This window comes from Papilio machaon, chromosome 8, assembly GCF_912999745.1.
Source record: "Papilio machaon chromosome 8, ilPapMach1.1, whole genome shotgun sequence".
Taxonomy (NCBI): domain Eukaryota; kingdom Metazoa; phylum Arthropoda; class Insecta; order Lepidoptera; family Papilionidae; genus Papilio; species Papilio machaon.
The window spans coordinates 6,506,510-6,530,970 of record NC_059993.1 but is presented as its reverse complement, the minus strand read 5'-3'; the positions used below and the strand labels follow the sequence as shown (position 1 = coordinate 6,530,970).

The window sequence follows — 24,461 nt, the reverse complement described above, 5'->3', positions numbered from 1 at the left end:
ACTTAAATACTTACCAAAAATTGTTTTGGTCCTATATAGTTAACTAGTGGTTTCACTGCATTTAGGAATAGTTGGGTCAGAATGCTAAGTAGCAGTCTCAGGCAAAGTTAGACAAAGACATCGTTGAAATTGGACATTTCCATAAAAGTTAATTATTTAAATAAAATATTCGCTTAGTCTGTAAATTGATTTTCATCAAGCTTTGCCAGCGCTTTAAATTAATCAACAAAATCAACATTTTATACACATTTTAAAATTTCCTTTCAAAGTATAATAGCGCCGTGTTTTGTAGACTTCAAAATATCTAATAATTCCATGAAATAAAATTCATATTAAGTACATGTTCTAGTAACAAAAAATATGTCCAACAACTAAGTACAAATAAATCAAGACTTAAGTTGCTTGTTTTTACTTAAGTAAAACCGAACTTTAGTTTTACATTGTTTACTTTACGTTACGTTTTATTTAAGGAAGAGATTTCGCACACGGAGTGGCATCATATTGTTTACATGACTGTTTTAATTGTTAATTAATATGACTGTTCCTTTTGAACTTGGACTTTGGACTGACCATTTTGATTTCCCAAAGACGTCTATCCCTGTTTCCAAGCACATGAATTGCAATAATTTGTTAGTATAGGTAACATACTAAGTAAATGGTATTAAAAGTCATTCAATTAGTTTAAAAAGGCCAATGATTGTATCGTGAACTTAAAATTTTGAATGACTACATGCATATGTTGTTAAAGAAATGTTTTAAAACCTCTGAAGAACCGAAAATTCAAACTTTGTATGGTGTTAAGTTTGTAACACGCTTAGTCTGATTATAAACTGATGCAATTGACAATCTACAGGTGACATATTTGGACAGACAAACTTTAGGTTTTATTGAAAGCTTCACTCCGTTATTGCTAACGTTACTCAACATTGTGTTTTGCAGATAATTTTGTTTATCTACATAAGAATCGCTTTGGATTATTAAAAATAGATTATTAACAGAAAAATAAATTTCATCTCTTCATACGACATATTATATTTGTTACATCGTTGGGTATTGGTATTTGACCTTTGGTTTTTTGTAACAGCTACTTTGAGACGCCTCATTAGCAATGAATTGAATGAGTCATAATTGTTCGGTCGAATTTTGTAACTGGTTTCAATTAGTAGTCTTGCTGCGCACTTTTACTGTTCCACATTGTGTGTGTTATCATATGGGGAGCCGATAGAATTCTTTGACGCATTTAAATTTTAAATTATATGTTATAAGGATGCAATATACTTCAATGTAATCTTACTAATATTATAAATGCGAATGTTTAAATGGATGGATGTTTGAACGGCTAAACGGATCTCGATGAAATTTGGCATAGATGTAAAACATACTCTGAAAGAACACATAGTTTTTAGCCCTTATTTAGTTTTTTTTATTTTTTTAATTCCGCGCGGACGGTATCGCGGACAGCTAGTGATTGATAAAAAAAAATCTTTTATACATAGTACACACAATGAATGATCTCTTACTGCCACATTAACAGTCCGTTAGTAAATACTAAAGCAGTATACTGTTATATTTAAGTAATGATTAAACTGTATTGAACGTGGTTGGGAGTTCAACGTAGTTTACATTTGTTAAAACGTTTGTTTTTTTAATTAATCTTATGATGTTCTATATTGAAATTGACACTAGTTTTAATTATGGCTTTATACTATCAGATTATAGTATACTATAGTAGTAGAAGTATTTAACCAACACTTGAAAATATAGAACAGATAAAAGATGACTGACAAAACCCAAATTGGATACAAGGTAATAAATAAGCGACGGAATTAGCCGCCGAAAGTATAGTATGTGTAGGTACCTGATGAATGTCCGAATATGCTTGTATTTTTACTAATGTGTGTTCGCAATCAAGTCTTATGTTTGCTCATATGTATGAAAACAAAGAAGATACATTGTGACTTTCGATCCGTCATAATAAAAAACTACGTAGCGCGTGCCTAATGAAGCTTACGTACTTAAGTCATAGTCAAGTAGCCAGCTTCATAGTCGTACTTTGTTTGCTTATTTATCCATTTTTAATATAATTGTGACATATGGAAATGAAGGGTTTTATTGCTAACAAAACTTTATTTGTCAATGGGAAGAAATAAATAGTCATTTGGTCATAAAGAGGCGTGTAAGTGACGTAAACAAATCGTCATACAAATGTGGGTGCATCCAGTCTATAATTATATAACGAAACATATTGTTCCGTTAGTCATGGCCTCCGCGTCATGAGCGTCATTCACTCGATTAAAACAAACTCACATAGAAGCGACGGTACGGGGAAGATGAGGCGCGTTTCTAGAAACTCGTTTAATTTACACGTCACCGCTTATGTCTGAGACAAGTCTTTTATACAGAAAACTTTTGCGAAAGACGGGTTTATTAATTTTTTTGAAAATTATAAATGATTGTTTTCTTTTCTTTTGTCACTAAATGTAAAATTAATTTAATGATATCCCTTCCGGATTGGCTCCTGAAACACAGAGCTTTGCCCTAGTTCAGGAACCAAGGCTTCCACATAATTGTGTTACAATAAAGCAGTTAATTATTTATTTATAATATTATGTTGTTCACCTTAACAATACACAAAACATTTTATACGACTTTACGTCGTTAAATAAAACTGTTTAGGTTGGTAATAAACTAGTTAGGAACTCAGATGTCTTTGAGCTATTTTAACCGAGACATACTCTGACGTCTGTTTCCGCGTCCATTAACCCGAAACCGCTACATTATTGCTAAAACTTAGAAGACATTCGTATCTTGTGCCATTTTATTGGTAGAAATCATATAGCATTTACGAGGATTTATAATAAAACATCTTCTCAAGTTTCCAGCTTCCAATTAAAGTTGCTATAGAAGGACACAGTTAGACCAATATATACGAGTACTATACAAAATACTCGTTTTTTCAAAGCTTATCTCAATAAATGTTTTTTTTTAATTATCTTTTTTTATCCAAATACATTTTCATGTTTGTTCTTTGCATAATTGGATAAGAGTTGAATGACAACATTATACAAGCGACAAGGACGGTCAAAGTCATAAAAGTCTATTACCGTGCCAGAACTGATAAAAATAGTAGACTGAGACTTGCAGACATTCTTTTTAACTTCCTGTTACCGTCGTCTTCTATTGCCAAAAGACTTGCACAAAAACAAATTGCCATCTGGCTCACTCTCTCAAAAAAGTGGTAATATAATGTTTCTGAACATGTTTTTTGGTGATGGAAACTCATTGTAAGATAGATAAAATGTTATTTAGAATACACATCGGTATTTTATATATTTTACTAGCTGTCGCCCGCGACTCCGTCCGCGCGCAGTGGAAAAAAAATTAACAGGGGTATGAAAAATAGATGTTGGCAGATTCTCAGACCTACTCAATATGCTCACAAAATTTCATGAGAATCGGTCAAGCCGTTTCGGAGGAGTACGGGAACGAACACTGTGACACGAGAATTTTATATATGAAGACTAGCAGTCGCCCGCGACTCCGTCCGCGCGCAGTTAAAAAAAAACTTAACAGCGGTATGAAAAATAGATGTTGGCCAATTTTTAGCCGACTTCAAAAAGAAGGAGGTTATCAATTCGACTGTATTTTTTTTTTTTTTTTTTTTTTTTATGTGTGTTACCGCGAATCTCGGCCCCTGGTGGTCCGATTTTGATAAAAATTATTTTAATCGAAAGGAAGTGCTTGCAGGTGGGTCCCATTTTTTTGTTTTTTTTTTTAAATAACTAGAAGACTAGTAGATTTTGAATATAGCTTCAAAATTTGTTGCGGAAATTAGGGACATTTTTGCTTTCAGCGCTTACGTAGGCTAAACTCTAGGACCTACATAAAAATGATGTATGGCGAATTGTAGCTCTTTAAATGTGCTAAATAAAAGTCCGCGATAGCATATATCTATCTTTTATAGTTTTCTCACAATAACCATTTTTTTCTTTAGAAACATTAATTAAATTCATGCCCTATTTCCGACGCTATTATTCAAGTTCAGTATTAACCCTTATGTTAATAAATATGTTCATTATCAAGAGAATTTAATGTACATTATATTTGCAATTGAAACTATATCATTCTGTCTAATAGTTTAGGAGATATCGTAAGAATAAAATTACGCGGAAACGAAAAATGCTACATCGCGTTACAATGAATAGCACAAATTTGCTTTCTGGGCTTACGTAGGTCAAACTATATGACCTACATTAAAATGATGTATGGAGTAATTATAGATCCTTAAATTTGCTAAATAAAAGTCTCAGGTGGCATATATCTATCATCTATGGATGTCTCACAAAAACCATGTTATTATGAACAAACTTCGATTAAATTGCACACGAGAAACAGCGTCGTAAGCTTACGGCGCTATTATATTATATTCGATATGAATCCTTATCCAAATAAATATGTTTGATGGCTAGAGTATTAAATGCAGATTACATTAGCCTTTAAACTATGTAATTCTGATCAATAGTTTGGAAGATATTAAATTATTAAAAACTACGCGCATTCGAAAAATGCTACTGCGGCGCGCGGCTGGACAAAATTAAAGGCACGCTACGATGTATTAGTTCGTTAATTTTCAATTTGTATACCGATTTTGATAATTATTTCATTGTTTAAAGGATAAGTGGTTATCTGGTGTATTCTAAATTAGTTTTTGAATTGAAGTACACACATATTAAATAGGAAAGTCCTTTTCTTTATTTGTCTTATTTATGTCCTTATACGTATTAAGGAAATTTGTAATTGAACTTCAAATTCACTAAAAATTGAGAAATAAAACAAACATTTTAAGAAAAAAAAATAGCCGACTTCAAAACAAAAAAAACTATCTCAAACAAAATGCGCTCAAAAGTAACTTAAAAAAAAAACAATTTCAAACAAAATGCACTCAAAAGTAACGTAAAAAAACAATTTCAAACAAAATTCACTCAAAAGTAACATAAAAAAACAATTTCAAACAAAATGCATTCAAAAGTACTATAAAAAACAATCTCAAACAAAATACACTAAAAAGAAACAAAATAATGTCATGAAAACTTCTTTCTTTCTTCTCTCTTTCAAAAACCCTCTAAACTCTAAAGAAAGTTCTCTTCTTTCTTGTAACATGTCTATATTGTATAATTATTGTTATTTTGGAGTCGGTTTCGGCCTAAGTAGGGACATAAACGTAAGTATGTCTAATACATCTCAAATATAAAATGTCACCTATTTACTTCGGCCGACACCGACTGCGAAATAACAATAATTATACAATATAGACATGTTACAAGAAAGAAGAGAACTTTCTTTAGAGTTTAGAGGGTTTTTGAAAGAGAGAAGAAAGAAAGAAGTTTTCATGACATTATTTTGTTTCTTTTTAGTGTATTTTGTTTGAGATTGTTTTTTATGGTACTTTTGAATGCATTTTGTTTGAAATTGTTTTTTTATGTTACTTTTGAGTGAATTTTGTTTGAAATTGTTTTTTTACGTTACTTTTGAGTGCATTTTTTAGACCTACTCAATATGCTCACAAAATTTCATGAGAATCGGTCAAGCTGTTTCGGAGGAGTACAGGAACGAACACTGTGACACGAGAATTTTATATATGTATAAGATTAAGAAAAATGCGATTTAATTGGAAAGCAATAAATTTAATTTATAGTATAGACTAGGAATAACAAGTATAAAATTAGTTAATAATCATTCGTCGATATTTAAATGCTTATAATTAATAGTTGCTTGCGTAAGGAGATCTTTAAGCATACATACATTCATTACTATATAATACTTTTAAAGTAATCAACCAAAAAAAATAATAATATTAGAAATCAATTGTTTATAATTCAACAAGACGGTGACAATTTTTCGATATGATCATTGTTTTTACGACAATTTTCATGTTTGTACACACCGAATGGCATAAGATCTGTTAAATATGAAGCACAAACGTACAAATAAATTATCAATGGCTTCAGCAGTGGAATTTCACGGTCGAGATGAAATATTCCGCAACTTCAAAAAATCCAACTGATATTTTCTTGTATTTTGAACTCTTGTGGTCCATATGATTTTATTTATCGATCAAATAAAGAAAATTAGTCCGTTTTCAATTATTTAAAGTTAATAACTTTATCGTAACAATTGCTCCAACTTCTTAAGCTAATTTTAAACTAAAATACTGTGAGGTGACTATGTAGTTGCTATCTATTTCTTTGGAAGAAATCAGCTCGGCGCATACGCATCTTTAAAGTGTTTGATGACCAATTCTATGGCCTTTGGTGAACAAGCTAAGCCTGTGCTATAAGTTTTCATACAGCCGTATTGCTGGAAGCATTCTCTTTGCACGTCCGAGGAGTATCTACAGCACAGGAGGATGGCAGCTTCGCAAACGCCCGGAGTCTTTTTCGGCTTCGCAGTGGTCGTAGTTATTGGCGATAACTGCAAGAAAAAAAGACATAATTTTTAAATGCTGCATTTAAATGTTGCATAAACATCGTAAACACTTATCAAGATGTCCAACTGGTTACAAAGTTATGTATAGGGGTAGTTATTTATAACCTAGGAAAATAGAAAACCTCAGCATGTTGCACAAAACTTATAAATTACGTATTAAGAAACGTAAAAATCAAAAAGTGCGATAAATTAAGCATTGTTAGTAATAAAGAAAAGAGAAAAATAGTTATACCTGTACAGTTTTAAAAAATATTGTTTAAAGTGCATGCATACCACTTTTGTTATTTTTTTACAAATAATTTCAATATTTTGTAAAGCTTATAATCATGCTAAAATAACGTACTGAAAGAAAATATTGTTAGGACACAGTAGAAAAGAAACAAATAAATATTCTTATTCCACGTATAGTATAATTAAGAAGTCAGAAGTTTTAACTACAACTAGAATATATGGTTGTTTTTAAAATTCAATAATCCTGAACTGAAAGTATTATTCTAAAAAGAGTTATATCACATAAATGAATAAGAGTTAAATTTTTGCAATCTAAAATAAAGGGTTAGAAATATTTTTTTCATGCTATAAACTTTAGTATTTGTATTAACTATGTCATTACAAATAACTGGCGAAAGTAGATTTTGTCCATAACATATTTTTGTTTGGGTGTTAATGATTCTTTTACTTGAGTTTAATTTCCTCAAAACACTGTTGGATAACAAATGATGTTTATTTATAAAATTTAGAACTTGAGTTGAAATAAACTAGACTAACCTTAGTATTAAATTAAGGCACATTTTCTAGTTCCATTTGAGAAACAAGACGATTTATATAAGCAATGTGTCTATTGTATTATTAGCTGTTATGTTTTTCAAATAGCTTGGAACAAGTTTATACTAATTTTAATGATAGTATGTTACTCACCCCGGCTTGAACACTGCCATGCTCGACGGGCGGCGGCGGTCTGGCTTGTGGTTTGTTTGAATTGACGGGTTCAAATGAGATCGGCCTTCCTTCATCATCGTCATCCTCATCAATCGTAATAACATTATTATTATTTCCCTCCGAAAATCTGTTTCCAAGGTTGGGATTATTATTCGATTTGTTACATGAGCATGATGATTGCACTGGTTGAAGTAAGGAGGAAGGATAAGAAGGGACTGGAATGTAAATAGGCTGAGGTAAATAACCACCGTATGCAGGGCCGGATGGCGATTGGCGATTTTTAACGTAATCATTTAATTCCTTTACTTGCTGTTCAATTATATGCAATTGTCTCTTAACATCATAATACCAAGGCGAGAAATTATCGTACCGATCAGATATCTGCCTTGAATGTCTCCTTCTTTGCCTTCTGTGCTGTCTGTTTTGTTCCATGCCGTGGTCTAATTCTCTTTCTTCCTCAAAAGTGGAAAGTTCCGATTCGCTGTAATTCGGTCGAGCACTAGTTGTTGCTACGAAGACCACCAGGCCGAACAAGAGTAATGCTACCGATGATTTCATCTGTAATAACATTACATTTTTATTAGGGCGTAGTTTTATCAGTCAATAATTCGGTTGTTATACAGCATGCAGAGAGTCGCCGCATACAGGCTAACGACTAATGAAAATGATTTAAAACAAGCGTTGTGCGGGGGCTCAGTTGATGAGTTCAATGCGCCGTAAGGGCTGTCGCCCAACACATACGGGTTCTCGGTTTCTCGCATGCAAGCGCTCTGGCCTTAGTGAACACGAAATCTCTCGAACTATAAATGCTATATTACAACTGACTTAACGACTAAAGAAATTGCACCCTTTTTATAAAAAGAAATTAAAACGGCCATTGAATCTAGTTTGGATATCGTACCCTACTACTTCTGAGCGATAAAGCAAACCGAAGGGAAATTGAACGTACGACAAATCAGTTATTACTAGGTTGTTCATCGATTGGATAGGAACGAATTGATTATTTACTTCGTTGATGATGTTTAAGGTAAACTTTTATATGAATATAATCTGTTAAGAAACTAAGAAGAACCAATTTTTTAACCTGAGGATGGACCAGTAACCACTATTACAACAAAATGACAAACTTCGAAAATACGTAATGCTACCATGATTCCTGTAATTTTCTTTAAAAAAAGTGTTTTGGTTATACCACTGTTTTATCAATCAATAAATTAATATTTTTACTCACATTCGTATCGATATTTAATTTCGATCGGCTAAAATTAAACGTTATCTATGATATCACACTGTCAACTACAATTGTCAAGTCTATTTTATCGTATGTCTGTTATTTATTCACGAAACTAACAAACACGAAAAACAGTACAAAATCAGCGCGCGCGTGCGTTCAATATGACGCTAAACGAAAGACTGGTTTGCTTCTACCGGCTTAGCCAATATTATATGGTATCGCTATATATAGGCTATGTTTTTTGATAAGGGGAGCAATTTTTATTTCACGGTAATTTCCGCTTTTCTGGACATAAGATGCGTCTGCTCGTCAGTCGGATGTGAGGTTTGGCCCGTGCAGTTACCTCACATGTGATTAATTTTAATTTTTAATTTTTTCAATTTCTAGTTAGCGTTACAAAATTCTGAATAAATTACATGAAACATTTTAATGGTCATTTAAACCACAAAACAATTTTTGTTTTTGTGTTTCTTTTATATTATTTTAAATAATAGACAAATATTTCATAAAAACAAAGTACATATTGCAATATATTATTGCATGCATTCGTTTTTAACATGACAGAGTTTGAAACATTTCACGTTCGTAAAAAACTCTGTTTTTACATATGAAAAATCAGTTAAGTGAAAATCTTGATTCTGAATATATATTTTCAGATGCAAATACAGATTTAAATAAATCATACACTTACAATTTGGAGCATAACTAATTAAATATTTTCAATTTCAGAATATATTAATGTCTATGGTAAGCATACATATGTAATACCAACAAATTAAATATATATAAAATGTAAAAACTTAAAAAACATACTTAAAAATCATTATCTTATGTATAATATTTTCGTGTCACAATATTAGTTACCATACTCCTCTGAAACAGTTTAACCGATTTTTATTAAATTTTATATGCAAATTCTGTATTATCTATTTGTATTCGGCTATTATCTATTTTTCATACCCTTATTAAGTTTTTTAATTGCGTACGGAGTCGCGGGTGAGAGCTAGTAATTGTATATATTGTGCTGTAATAGTAAGCATTATGTTAACTATCTTCTGTTAACGGTATATTTTGGTAAATCCTTATTTATGGAATATAATTTAATAATAGTAAAAAAATAATAATAATAATATTAAATAATAATAATTTATATTTTTTATATATATTTTTTAATAATCATTGTTTTAGATTATATTAAGAAAAATGTATTAAATTAGAAAATATATAAATATGTGGAATAGTAATAATAGTCCATGGGCGTCGATGAACACATTGGTGTTCTCGCTGCTCGTTTGTCTTCTTCTCTTATATAAAAAAAAAAACTATTAAATAAACACAACATAACTAAAACTGCTTTTTAAAAATAGTTAACGATTGTAACTAGAAAAGTTACATCATTTCTTATTCTAATTACCATATTATTATAACGTGAACCGAAAACTTTGCACCCCCTTTATGAAAGACACATTTCAAGTTAATATGCAGAAAAAGTGCATTATTAATTAAGTTCAAATTTCGAACAATAGACGTCCAACTAGTCCGATAAAATATTTTAGTAATAAGTTTATTATTACTAAAATATTTTTTAAGATGAAACTATCAAAACTCCATGAATATATATGACGTGAACTCAAAAATAGCATCCTGGAAATGTGATGTAAGTATTATTCTTGAATGTTAGTCAACGATGTTGGCTTTTTGCAACTCATAACCCGAATCTGAATTGTACGGAGTACGTGATTATAAACAACTACGCAAATGTACTTTGATATTTGGTGTTCAGAAAGACTTTAAAACATTTTTTTTTACCTGCATTAAATAAGCGACATCTATAATTGTAAGTGATGTGATAATTTGCGATAAGTATGAAACGTTGGAAACGACGAAGTTAGTAGCCTCTAAATAAACATACATTAATTATGTAACGCAAATTTCCTTGCAAGTTTGAGTCAAGGTGACGTCAATGCTCTCCTGCTATAAAGTGAATCCCAATTTCCGCAAAACGGCTATGCGGCAAAATTAAGTTTATACAGTAAGAAAATTGACTTGCAAGTGAGAAGCACCGGTAATGATTACATTACCAATAGTACTGTCCAAATATGATATGCAGATACCTCAATGTTAAATTATCAATGAGCCTTAACATGTTTATCTTATCAATATATTCGGGATTAGATAGATTTTCAGGGGAAAAAATCTGCAAACGTTGCCTTTGCATACTTAAACACAACAAACATGTTTTAAAATAATCACCAAATAAACACATTAAAAAGAACAAGCCGTACAGACGTCATAAAGAAGCCGGCTCACGATAAGTATAGAAAGAAGTATGTAGTTAGTATGTACAGTCGTCTTCCATTCATCTAGAAGGAAAGTGCCCCACACTTCCTCCCATCACACTACGCTTATTTATAACTAAACATACATTGGGAAATCATAGGAAAAAATTATGAAAATTTACAACGATTTCAACTCAACCTTTTATTAAGTTTAAGTTGGAAAAAAAAATTATTCAAAATTTATCCGTAATAATTTGCCATTTGGATAAAAAAAATGTTTTTAATATTGAATTATAATTTTAACCACATTAATCGTTTCAATTAATTATTAATCGATTCGATTGTAATGCGTAGAATTGAATGAAAAAGCTTTTAAAGTGGCCTCATTCATAAAATATAACACTTATGGAATACTATCAAAGTGATTCATTAGTCCGTAAATTTATTATGAACCATTTAATACTTTGGACTTATGTTTTTAGTGAGCAAATTAATAGTATGATTTATTATAATCTTACAAATTTTATAGATTCTTCCTAAATGTACCGTCTTACTTTATTACTAAAATAGATGTTTTTTACTAATCACATAAGTTATAAGTTATTAGAGAAGAATCATATATTTTTAATGTCAGTGCGAAGCTCTCGTGTGTTATAGAATCAACACCAAGGCATCGTTTACTTGAGTTACTTCAGAGAACTTACAAAGACGTTCAGCGTCTCAAATATTTCCCTAGAGGGACAGGGACAAGAATTCAGACAAGCTTTAGAAACAATTTCGCTAATATTTAGTATATCTATACAAAGTTTGTTTAAACTTTATAAGGATTATAATCAGAACGTTCTAGTAATTTGAATTATGATGATACTAGCTTTGCCTGCGGCTTCGTCTACGCAGGAAAGTTCGAAAAGTGAAAGAAAAGGAAAAAAACTATGTTCTATATCTGTGCCAAATTTTAATATGATGTGTTGAACCGTTACAGAATTATAGAGTAAATATGTGAATCAAATGTATACCAAGGGAGCAGTACACATTTCCGGGATAGATAGCTTATCAAGGATATTTTGATCGGTTTTTTTTATCCTAGGAATAAATTTACTTTCACACTCACAAGAATGACAGAGAACATTTCAAGATAAACATTTGAATTTCCCGACATTCCTCTTCTGTACTATGTATATATTTAATTTATGTCTATGTTTTCACTAATCATGGACAAATTAAGGAAGTCAATGATGAATCTGCATTAAAGAAACGGTCCTTAAAAATGAATAACTAATAATAAACATTGAATGAAAATGTATGGTTTCTATAATTGCCTATACAGAAAAGGATTGCACATATAAACTATGATTCCGGTAATTATTATGAGAATTGACCTAACGTCCGAAGTACGCGGTGGAAACTTATGGCCGTGGAATTATAGTCGTCCGTCTTGAGATTGTGACGGAGAGTATTTTCTTATCTTTTTCCATTACTGAGGTAACGATGACTAAGTAAATAAATAATAATAAATATGCATTATTCAATTAAGTTTTTTTCTCAATATATTACATATTGAATAGCTTCGTCGGGTTAAATAACTGTTTTTCACCAGTTGAATTTTAATAAATAAATTAGTTTAAATTTTATAAATTCTCATATTTTATTGCACAATGATTTTTATTAAATCAATGAAAAATTAGAATTATTTCCGTAAAAAAAATGGATTTACCTTTATAAGAAAAACCATTTTTAATTATTGCGGTAAATTAAAATTGACCTAAAAATTGCTTGTTCGTTATCGAAATAATCTTAAAGCCCCACAATAAGTAAATTCCAAGTAAATTATCCAATCTTCTAGCGGCAATTCATACAATGTATATGGTTGAAACTATAATGTATAATGTATATTGTGCGATATTGTCTTTATGAGAATAAAAATAGAATAAATTTCTATTTATTAGTTTTTTTTTAAATCCGCGAGGACGGATATTTATATATATTATGTTACAATATTGTATAATCTTCATTTTGTCCAGATATGTTTTGGTCCAAGTAAAGCTAGCGATGTTAGCTAGCTATATAAAACAAAGTTTTTTCATTTGACTGCCCAATAATTAAAGAAAACCTTCGTAAACTGTATATTTACAAATAAGCTACAAACATTAAAAGCGTATCAGGTTTAGAATACAATATTATGATTTCCATGTAATAATACGACTAATTAAAGTTCTGTCTACAACTAAAATCTAAATTATGACATGTTGACGTGACCAGGCTCACCGGAGGCTGTAATTCCAATGATGACACATATTGAGAAAATATTACTTTAGTTTTTTTATTTACACACGCTAAAACAATTTTATAGATGCATAAACAATTAAAATATCTATATATATAAAAGAAAGTCGTGTTAGTTACACTATTTATAACTCAAGAACGGCTGAATCGATTGGACTGAAAATTGGTGGGCAGGTAGCTTAGAACCAGGAAACGGACATAGGATAATTTTTACCCCGTTTTCTATTTTTTATTCCGCGCGGACGGAGTCGCGGGTATAAGCTATTTATTTATAAAACAATGAATTACATAAATCCCAATTCAAAATAATCGGGGGACCTGGCGCCAGTCACACGTATGGTTGCACAAAGCCAATATCGCACTGTCGGGGGATTATGTAATTCGTAGGTAAAGAAAATGTAATTTTCAATCAGTCAATATTTCTCCGTGAGGTGGAGAATACAACAGTGGCTTCCAAGTCTGACATTGTAGATCTGCGTGAGATGTAAGCTAATTTATTCGTGTTTCAACTTACGCCGAACGCCTATTCGTATTTTTTGGTAACTGTCATTGAATGTACGTGACAAAAATACTTTTATACATCATTTCGGATTGAGTGCACGAATTAAAACTTCGCTTGTTTTCTTTTTTTTTACCTTTTTTATGAAAATTCTACCAAAATTTAGCGAAGGCCTGTTCTGCGATGTAAAAATACAACATTGTTTTTTATTCACAAAAAGACCGTAATTTCATTATCGTTGTGGGAATGTACAAGTATTGTATTTTTGTAATTTCTTATCATGTTGGTTTTACCAATATGTTTTTTTTTTCATATATTTCGCATAGTAAAGTGTTAATGTTGAAATATGTTATATATGAAAACCGAGTTAATTTCGATAAATAAATTGTATTTATTGAGTTTTACCTGTAATATTTAAGTTACACAAAAACTTTGTCAAATATAGCAGTGCGTACTTTGAATCGTGACAGGCATTTGTTTTGTCTATTGAATAACAATTTTATGACGTCATTCATCTCGACTCGGTTGATGGCCAGTTGTGTAGGCGAACCGCCAACGATCATTCAAAATTTCGCGTTAAAAACGTCTTACGTATTCGCTCATTCTTCGAAAATCTATAATCTTATTTTCTAATTTATACAATTCTAAATACGTGTGTAGAAAATCTTTCAATGCCGTTATAGATTTATGAATGACTGAACGACAATCGGTTTAGTTTTGACGTAGATACGAAGATGTTAACTTCCTGATATCTCAAGAAGCTGATGGTAATATATAGTTTTCAATACATCACTTTTATAACCACACAAGACTTTTATAACTAGAGTCACATTTCACTTCCATACATAGAAATGACAAGGACTGCGAAACAGAGTATCGTGTGAAATCGGCATTATACTGCGCATTCGCTACTGTACTTTGAAGGCGCGACAAATGTCGTGAGTCTAATGGCATTGATTGCAAAAAATCATTCTAATTCTATGTTATCTATAAGTAGAAGGAGGACATAAAAATAATTTTCCACTGGGGAGAAACCCCCAAATTCTTTTAAGTCAACGACAATTGTCGGCGCTGTGATCTAAATCTTTCTATTTTTTTACTAATTATGTTATTTTATAACAGTGGTAGATCCCGCAACAACAATATTTGTTGGGTGCACGAATGGGCCGGATCGACCGGTAAAATTTCACGTCTACACAGAAGGCGTGAAGTGGAAGCAATTCCGTGTTTCGTCCGATGAGTGTGGTGCCGAAGGCCTAATTTTAGTCCTTTCGCCCTTCCCCACCCTTTTCTTATTAGGAAAGGATGGGAAGGGGAAATAAATTTCGCGGAAGAGGGGACGCATAGAAGGGACAAATAACCTCCTTCTGTGCGTCCCCTTACCCGTAGATTAAAGATAGGCAACGCGCATTTGCGGATGTCTATGGGCAACGGTCGCCTCGCTATTTCGGCGAGTGCAGGTGGCCGTTTGCTCGTTTGCCACCTTTTCATAAAAATAATGTGTGTGAGGCAGAACACTTTACTAACTGCTCTAATGTGAAATAGCATTACTTTAATTGAACTGTGTTTAATAGAGAAATTAATCAATAATTAGACCACGCACAAGAGACTTAGGAAGAAGACATTTAAGGAAAACAATGAAGACAAATTGCACATCACTTCGACCTCTTAGAATATGTACCAAGACTAATGATCTATGTCATCTTTCATCTATTCCACTTTATTATGTCCTTAATTGTTATCACTAAATTTTGAATACATTTTCAAGAAATACTCATCATTAATATCAATATAGATAAAAGAACTGATCAGTAGAACACAAACACATACAGAACAAATAGATAAGAATCTTTATCTTTAGTAACGTCATTTCTATTTCCTAAATGTATAGAAGGTTGTTTTGCCAACCGCAATTATTAAAGTAATGAAAATAGACAAGCGTGACAGACTCGAACAATGACACAGAGATATTTTATTAATGAGAATGTAGATAATACAAAAGCCTATTATTAACACAGCAATAAAAACTCAAACAATGTTGGGTTTGTCGGCCAAATTTTAAAACTCTTATCTGAATATAGGAAACCTTTATTTGATTGAACAGTAAAATTACCACAACTCCATACAAGTAGCCAAAAGGGAAGAGAAGTACTGGCAGCATTGTTTTACAAAGTTTTAAGAATTATGAAAGGATACGATTAATCTGAAAGATATTTTGGATGCCGAGATTTAGAGGCTGAAAGTGTAAAAATAAGTGTCGAACATAATTATCATCTTCCTAAGTTTAATGTTTGGCAGATCCAAGAACAAACTGTAGAAATGTGAGAAATCTACTTATAGTGCTGGGTCTCTTAAGACATGTATTATTTCAATTTAGATAAGATAGCGAGCAAATATGTACAATTCAGTAAAACAATCTTAATTGAAAGAATGACTAAGAAATCGGCGTCATTTTGATTTATTTAAACACATTTTATGAGACTGAAACGACGATTGATATTAATTAATGGCAAATTATCGTAACTTTAACCAGTACGGGTGGTAGACATATGGTTGAATAATGACGACATATTGCAAATGCTGTCTAGACATTCATTAATGGTGCCGCAAAAAATCAAAAAAGTTATGTCACGTACCTAATGTATGAAGATTGTTCATGTTTTAAACACAGATGTTCTCATAAAGTATCGAATACTGCTTTGGCGGTCGTAACATCTACAAATATCAAAGTTTTATTGAAAAACTATAAACAACATGGGTAAATAAAAAATTTCTGAGTATTAATATTTTGGGGTTATTCATGTATTCTAGTTTGAATGAATAGTCTAAAAATATGTGATAGTTCATAACTTTAAAAAACACTCACCAATTATTGATACTTATTAAATTCAAACATGTTTTTAGAGAAAAGAAATCTACGGTATTATTGCAATTTTATACTGAATACTGAAACTTTCTTTCCGTGAACTCAAAAACCGGACATAAAATTGAAATTTTCCATCATCGTAATGATTACATTTCTTTTTTCCCGTATGAATGAAAATAGTTGATGATCGTATAAAATTTAACGATCCGTTTCGAAGAAACGGTATAATAAATTTTGAATTAACATGAAAATGTGTAATGATGTATAAAATGTATTGTGTACACAATAGCTACATCGTATGCTAGGCTATGAGTAATTGTTTTGACGCCTTATCACAAAATTTTTCCTTAATCAGGAGTTTAACACGGATAAACAAATGTGATGCAATATCATGGAAATATACATACAAAGCTGTTTTTGAATGATATTCGATACATGTAAATTAATAATATGTTTACGTAAAACCTGTATTATTGCCTTAGTTGTAAATATAAAATCCTATGCTCGCTAAGTATGGATGCAAACGCAAATGTTACTTTCTCGTTATCAAATGCCTACATAATAAATTAATAATAATTTCTGTTATAGCTAACACCTTTGATTATGCACGAACATGTAAATGGTAATAAATATACTTAAAATATAACCCAGACAGTTAAAGGAGTATCAAACAATAAATAAAATTAGTGTCTGTATGTAAAGTCGAAAAAAGGAATTATGTATTTGGCGGCTTATAACGGAAAGTCAATTATAAAATGTTTGTCTTTCTGTGTATCCGCGAGTCCATATTAGTTCCGATTAATCTCTGAAACGACTGGACCAATTTTGACAGGACTTATACTGGTGGGTACTTAGATATGTTCAGAAGTATTTACTCTTACTTGTTCCTATGTTGTCCTTATTACTTATTCAGAGTCACAAAATAAATCGATACACTTCAAAATAAATGTACGTAAAAAATTAAATCTAGTCAACGAAATGAACCGTAATTAATTCTATTAACAACATATTACTTTAGCCACCCTTTTCTATATATCTATGAGCCTTATATGGAGCCTTTAATTATTTCCAGGACGGTAAATATCTAAAGAATTCCTAATCCTTATTTTTAAATGAAAAATTTATGGGTTTACTCAGAAATGCGATAGGAATGTATCGATAAATAATGTTTTAATTATAATTTATAGTTAGAAGCCCAGATAAATATTGCTAAGAAACTAAAAGCTTATCAAGGTGAACTGGTAAATAAAATGTCTGTGTTGTATTGTACAAATTGTTCAAGCTCATAAGCTTTATATATGTAAATCATTGTCACAAAATTTATACATATACTATAGTGCTAGAAACTTATCTGACCCGGGAGACAAAAGTAAAATTAAAATTTAATAGCTAATGGGCGTCGCCAAGTGGTGAAGTTAGCTACAGAATCGAAAAATAATATACATATAAACTAATTCGAAATACATCAATAAAAATTTGACCGTTTCACATTAAAAAGATAGACTACATGTTGATATAATTTTATCTTTGGAAAAAAAAGAACTTTCCCCTTCTCTAGATCATCGGCTAACTCCTCCCTCTCCATGATCATCTTCTGGCGAAGCACTTGCAATAAGCTCGCTTGCTGTCACTGTCAAAAAGAGCCTCAAGATCCTAGTCTGAGTATAACTCTCTTGTTATGTCTCTCCCTACGCCTAAGCAGATTTAATTAATTCTGACAGAAATAACCTCAAAAAATATATCACTCACCAAGCCAGTTAAATTTGTCAAACTAAAATTGTGAGGTTGATGATTTAGACTATATTCGCCATGACTGTTCAAATAGAACGACAATAGACACATACCTTTTGTGAAATCTGATTACAATACCAGTATTTGCACTTGTATCTTACGATAGAATATCTAAGAAATAGGTATATTTACTCATAAAATTAAACTCCCGAAATCCAATATTTAATCATACAAAAATAATTAGTATTACAAATAGCGCATATTACTGTGCTCAAGAAATCGAATCTACATTTTATTTAACGATGTAACTCTGATTTATCCGTGTTGACCATATTTCTTTATTTTTATACTTAACCACGGGTTCATATATTTTTATATTCACGTGGATTCGGAACTGATAGTCCATGAGTACATGATCTTAGAAGTTTGAACTACATGTAGGTATCTATGGCTTCTTTTCTGGGGATCCGATTATAACTTTAAATCATGACATCACCTTAGCAACAAGTTAAATAGCCACAGACATCAATAGCAGCGCATACAGAAGACTCACAATGAATGTATTCACATTCAAATATCAAGCCAATTCCCGAATGGAATATATAAATTACTTACGTGGACATTTAAAATAGAACACAACAATGACTGCTTGTACAAAGTTGTAACAGACGCTATTGTTATGCTTATTGCGCACTTACACTTGTGCAAAGATAAAGTTTTGTTTGCAAATAACATTTATACATTTTTGTCGTACGTAAGGTTAAAGCAGATCAATAAAATAATGAAATATTATAGAACAAGAAATTTTCTTTGGAACCAAGCGGCAATCGAGCGATAGGCGTCCTGAAATAGTCCATTACCTATAAACATCTGCGTGGGATCGTTCGAGAAGCATTGCATATCTTTACAGACAGGGGCAGAAGATGGAAGTACAGGGACGATATTTCCCGTTACCATGCATCTACTCCAAGCTAAATCCAGTACTTTTTCCCATCCTTTCCTTACCAGAAATTTGACGACAGTATTAACTCACTACTTTGTCACAGCAGTTTATTATTCATTCGGAAAAAAGGGTCTGCGTCTCGTGAGACTGATGTCAAAATCTATTTCACGTTTTTGAATAAGTGGCTCATGAATCATTCATCGTAGACTTGCATTTACATATCTCGTAGAGCCGCCGCTGCCGTAGTTTTTCCTAAACAAAGGAACTAAGAAAGACGAAGATAATGCCGAAAGTTAGTCGTTTACAAAACACAACTCAATAAAACCTAATATTAAGTGGTATTGGACAGAAGCTTTCTTAAAATATAATTACGTCTGTAAAAGATAAAAAAAGGCAATTTATAGCTGTTTATCTATAATACTTGACAATCAAAGATAAATAAGTAGCCAGTTGATAACATTTCAATTTGCTTACGCTACCATAGGTCAATGTTGACAATAATTTTGAAGGAATGATTCGGCAGAGGAAATGCACGTAACACAAACGCATTTTTCACTCCTTTTTTTCCTTTTATTCATATTAAATAATTTACTGCGTTATTTATTTCAAAGTTAAGGATAATATTTCCAGCATAAGTAATAAATCTAAAGCTCTGGTCTCATTAAGAAGCGGCGCCTTAGTATATAAATATTAAGTGACACAAAATGACTGTGATCGTACATTTGCCGTGTTTATAACAAATTAATGACCTAATATAACTAACTAGCGGTCGCCCATGAATTACTAGTTAAGTTACTACGGCACACCTAATCCGGTAAAAGTCCTGTCAAAATCACAGATAGACAAAATTGGTTTTTGATATATGTAGTAATGCAAGTCATCAGAAAATTGATATGAAATATGTATATTTTTTTCAATATTACATACTTTTCTCCGTTTTCACAGTTTATTAAATTTTAATGTTAAATCCGAATTAAAGTCGAGCTTAATACCAGTAGTTTTTTTTTTTGTTATAACGTTATACATTTTTCATTAACAAATTTTAGTTACTTTATACAAAAACATTAATAGTAAACTTAAGACTTTCCTTTCTGTTACTTCCATTACTATTCACGGGCTAATAGTGAAGACCTTTGACCAATATTTTAAGAAGCTCTCGCAAAATAGCTACAAAAGACTTATTTTATAAACCGCGAGCATAGTCAGGTGGTTCTTTTCTCTGTAGTCCTGACTACTGGCTACTTGAATCATGGGACTAGCATCATAAGAAAAAAACAATACTTATACTTGGACGTAAATTAAGATACCTTACTAAAATGGAACACCTATAACATGAAATCTTAGTAGAAAATTCCACTCCACCGCATACACTACTCAGAGATAGGCAGCTTGCGGACGTGTAGACGTCTCGATTGGCCTACTTTACTTATTTTCAAAGCGCTGTATTTCCCCGCGTCTTTCTCGTAAGCAAAGCTTCAGGCGTTGTCTTTGTTTGCTTTACAATCACAAACATTCGGACAACTTGGACTTGGTTGGACTCATAAAACCACTATTGTTATTTTATATTGGTCTGTATGTCACAGTAATTTAAGCTTTTATAAAATTTTATATTTGAATAAAAAAATATAGCCGTTTACAGCAATATAGATTTGCTGTGGCAAAATGGAAAGGTCTACTTAGGTTGAAGTCTAAAGTGAATGGGGTCGAAACAATAGCGATTAATCTCGTGGCTAATCTTTGTGCTCTGTCGGATAACGAGAGGTTTGCTGTAAACGTAGTATTACTAACATTTGGGAAGATCGTGACCTAATTTCGGTACAAGTTCAATCAAGAGTGATTATGTAAATAACATTAGCTCACGACAACGATGGCTTTTGTTTAAAAGTATCAAATCAGGTTAATATAAATTAAGCACAGAAAGCTACAAATGTATTTACCACGACATGTGACGTAAGACGTAAGCATAACATTTGAAAAGGAAAATACTGGCCAGCATTTTTTAGCTAACAAAGTGTTAACTGCTATCGATACGATTAAAACAAATAAATATATTCTTTCGTATATTGGAAATTGATTTATTTCGCATAGCAAATACTTTGTGAAGCTACGAATAACAAAGCTGACATGAATATTGTAAGGAATTATTGGAAAATTTTGTTTCGACAACATGCGAGGCATATTAAAAAGGCGAGTGGCTCTCGTGTCACCAGTTTTAGACGGCTATTAGAAAAGTTTCAACTTGTGTAAGCTATCACCAGCACATTGTGTCGTCTGGATTGAATCCCAACAATCAAAAGAAAAAGAAAATTAAAACAGTAATATCGTTTACTTAGAAATTATCAATTAACTTACAAGAATTATAAGTAATCGGAAAGTGATAAGTAGAAGGAATATTTAAAAAATTATCTTTTTGAGTTTTACAGACTTCTAACACAAATTGAAAAATTTGCAGCAATACATTAAATTGGAATAATTACAATAATATTAAATTCTACGGAACCGAAAGTAATGATATGAAAACATTTTCCTGTTGACTAATAAAAGCACGTTTAAGTTAAGACTTGGAATTACTTAACCGCAGCTTTGCTGTTCAAGTTTGAAAGCTACATTATATCGGTTTGCGGTTCTAAATATACGGGCATGTTTATAAATTCTTTTTAATGCATGAAATTCATTTCTGTTTTTTCAAGAAGTTGTCATAACTGGTCATAAAATAAATCAAATCTTAATAAAACACAAGAGTATTTGCGTCTTTTTGTTCACGAAAACTCGTCTTTTTGCGTGGCATGCTTTCAAATGAGGTTTTTTTAGTTCATTTTAAATATTTTAATAATGTGATATATGGCCCTTTTAATGTATGTATGGAGTTGTGTTAGTGTTTATTACTGCCGCCTTTTTTACTTTATAAACCCAGCTAATTTGACTGTGTATGTAAAAATAATCATACAAACAAATTGAGAACCTCCTCCTTTTTGAAGTCGTTTTAAAAAGCTAAAAATAAAGCATAACTAACAATTAGTTCCTAGTTTGCGATTTATTTTATTAATTTATATTCAATTAGATACTTCTTTAGCATTATTGTACGTGAGTTGAATATGTTAAATACTTATTCCTAGTAAAAAAAATTAAGACTGCGATACTTAATCATTTTCCTAGCAAAGTAATGTACCGTAGGTCTTTTTTATCAACGAGTCGGTAGTTAAAAAGCTACATCGTCACTGAGGTTTTGAGAAAGCTGCGAGTGCTTTATGAATATTTCATCGCAGGTTTTCATTTCCATATAGTTTCAAATAGCCAGCGCTGCGGTGTCAACATCGCTGTATCAAAAAAAATGAAGCGGAATTATAAATGATGCGATATAAAACAGGTTATATGCACTGAGAATACGTGCAAATTCTTTTGATCTTTTAAAAAACTGATGGAACTAATTGATGGATCTTTATTCTATACTATTTAGTTACATGTTTACGAATTTCACAATTACGTAACAGATAACAATGCTGCAAATAAAGTAGAATAAAATTATCTTAACGTATAATATGTTCAAACCATGTATTTCACTGTTAAATTCCTAAGCAGCATATTTTTCCATAATTATCGTTCATATTGCTTGAATTGCGTCTGTTCTGTTGAAAATATCCGATATAACGTGAGAGATTCATGTTCATATAATATTCTGCTATTACAAATATTCGTAGTAGCATTGCCGCGAGGCATTTTGAATTTAACTTCTCAATTTTGTTGAAACATTTGCAAATGTTAGATCAAATAGTAATTTTACTTTGAACGTAATCTGTCTGTTAATAAAGCCAACTTCCTTTATACTCTACTGAATAATTTAAGCTTTTAACTTTGTACATATTGAATACATTATTTGATTTTTTTCATAATTAAAAGGCACTTCACCCGGAAGGTAAACGATGATTATGGATTTGCATATATAAAAAAATATATTTTTATTTGGCTGAAAGTCGTGAGTGTATTACAATGATAAGCTTTATTAGATTACTTTTGCCCCTTTTATAAATTTATTATTGTCGTTAAATTTTTTTTCAAGTTTCAAGCGAAAAACAAGTGAAAATCGAGAATTGAAATACCGTGAATTTTCTTGATGATTTTTTATACGGCGATATTTTGTCTCCTACTAATTTGAGTAATAAAAGCTACCAAAGTAATCATTGATGGTCTATAATTATTGAGATAATTATTTAATTGGTATAAATGTAGCGTACTGCGACGGGCGGAGGTTGAATTGAAATTGCCGCATTTTATTCGACGATAACGCACCGCGAATAATTAATTTTAAACTCGTTAACGTTTCAATAGCATGCCTATATATTTTTCACATACCTATTTGTTTCACTATTTTAACATAAAAAATTGAATATTATTCTATTAACATTTAGCAAAACTATCCTAAAATAGTAAACAATCACAAATCTTTAAAACATAAATTAGGTAAGTTTTTATTTTCTTAATTCTTTTAATAAAATGTATGAAATAAACGAGAACAACAGCTTGACCGCCTATCGAAGAAAGAAATACGTCTAATTCGAGCTGTGGCCGGTAATTACTTTTCCAAGAATTGACTGGTGATGGAACTGTCAAAACCAGAGCCGTGGAAAATATGATTTATTGCGCCTACTTCTTTCTTAGTAATCAAACAATTAATTGCGTTCTTCTTATTATATACAAAAGAAATAAATGTCATGCTAGGATGACTTTTGTTTGGACGTGTTTTTCTAATTTAATGCATTTTATCAACACTTCAAATATTTTATTTGAAATTTATTTAGTTACATACAAATATATGTAATAAACGGAGACGTAATTGACCTAGCTGATAACAAGTGATTCCTATATTAATTTAATTTATTTACATTCAGACATCTATCTATCTATATATATAAAAGAAAGTCGTGTTAGTTACACCATTTATAACTCAAGAACGGCTGAATCGATTTGACTGAAAATTGGTGGGCAGGTAGCTTAGGACCAGGAAAAGGACATAGGATAATTTTTACCACGTTTTCTATTTTTTATTCCGTGCGGACGGAGTCGCGGGTAAAAGCTAGTTTGAGATATATCAACTATGGTATTAAATGAGAATCTCTTTGCTTATAATATTTATCCTGCAAAGGAATGGCAAAAATTTTAAACATAAAATTAACATATTTATATTCGTGATAGCAGTTAATTAA

General features: G+C 31.3%; 2 protein-coding genes across 3 annotated transcripts in view; one reads left to right on the top strand and one right to left on the bottom strand.

The window, feature by feature from the left end:
* Positions 1 to 24,461, top strand: part of LOC106720302 — a 132,157-nt gene that overhangs the window by 77,496 nt on the left and 30,200 nt on the right. The window lies entirely within an intron of this gene.
* Positions 5,745 to 8,844, bottom strand: LOC106720300. 2 transcript variants are annotated; one of them, XM_014514911.2, is made up of 4 exons: positions 8,657 to 8,844; positions 7,796 to 7,983; positions 7,405 to 7,552; positions 5,745 to 6,471 (listed from the first exon to the last, which is right to left on the bottom strand). In XM_014514911.2, exons 2-4 carry the CDS (start codon positions 7,981 to 7,983, stop codon positions 6,256 to 6,258), a joined length of 552 nt encoding a protein of 183 aa, XP_014370397.2. In that variant the 5' UTR covers positions 8,657 to 8,844; the 3' UTR covers positions 5,745 to 6,255. The 2 variants fall into 2 exon arrangements, with proteins under 2 accessions (XP_014370397.2, XP_014370396.2); XM_014514910.2 differs by having other exon boundaries at positions 7,405 to 7,983.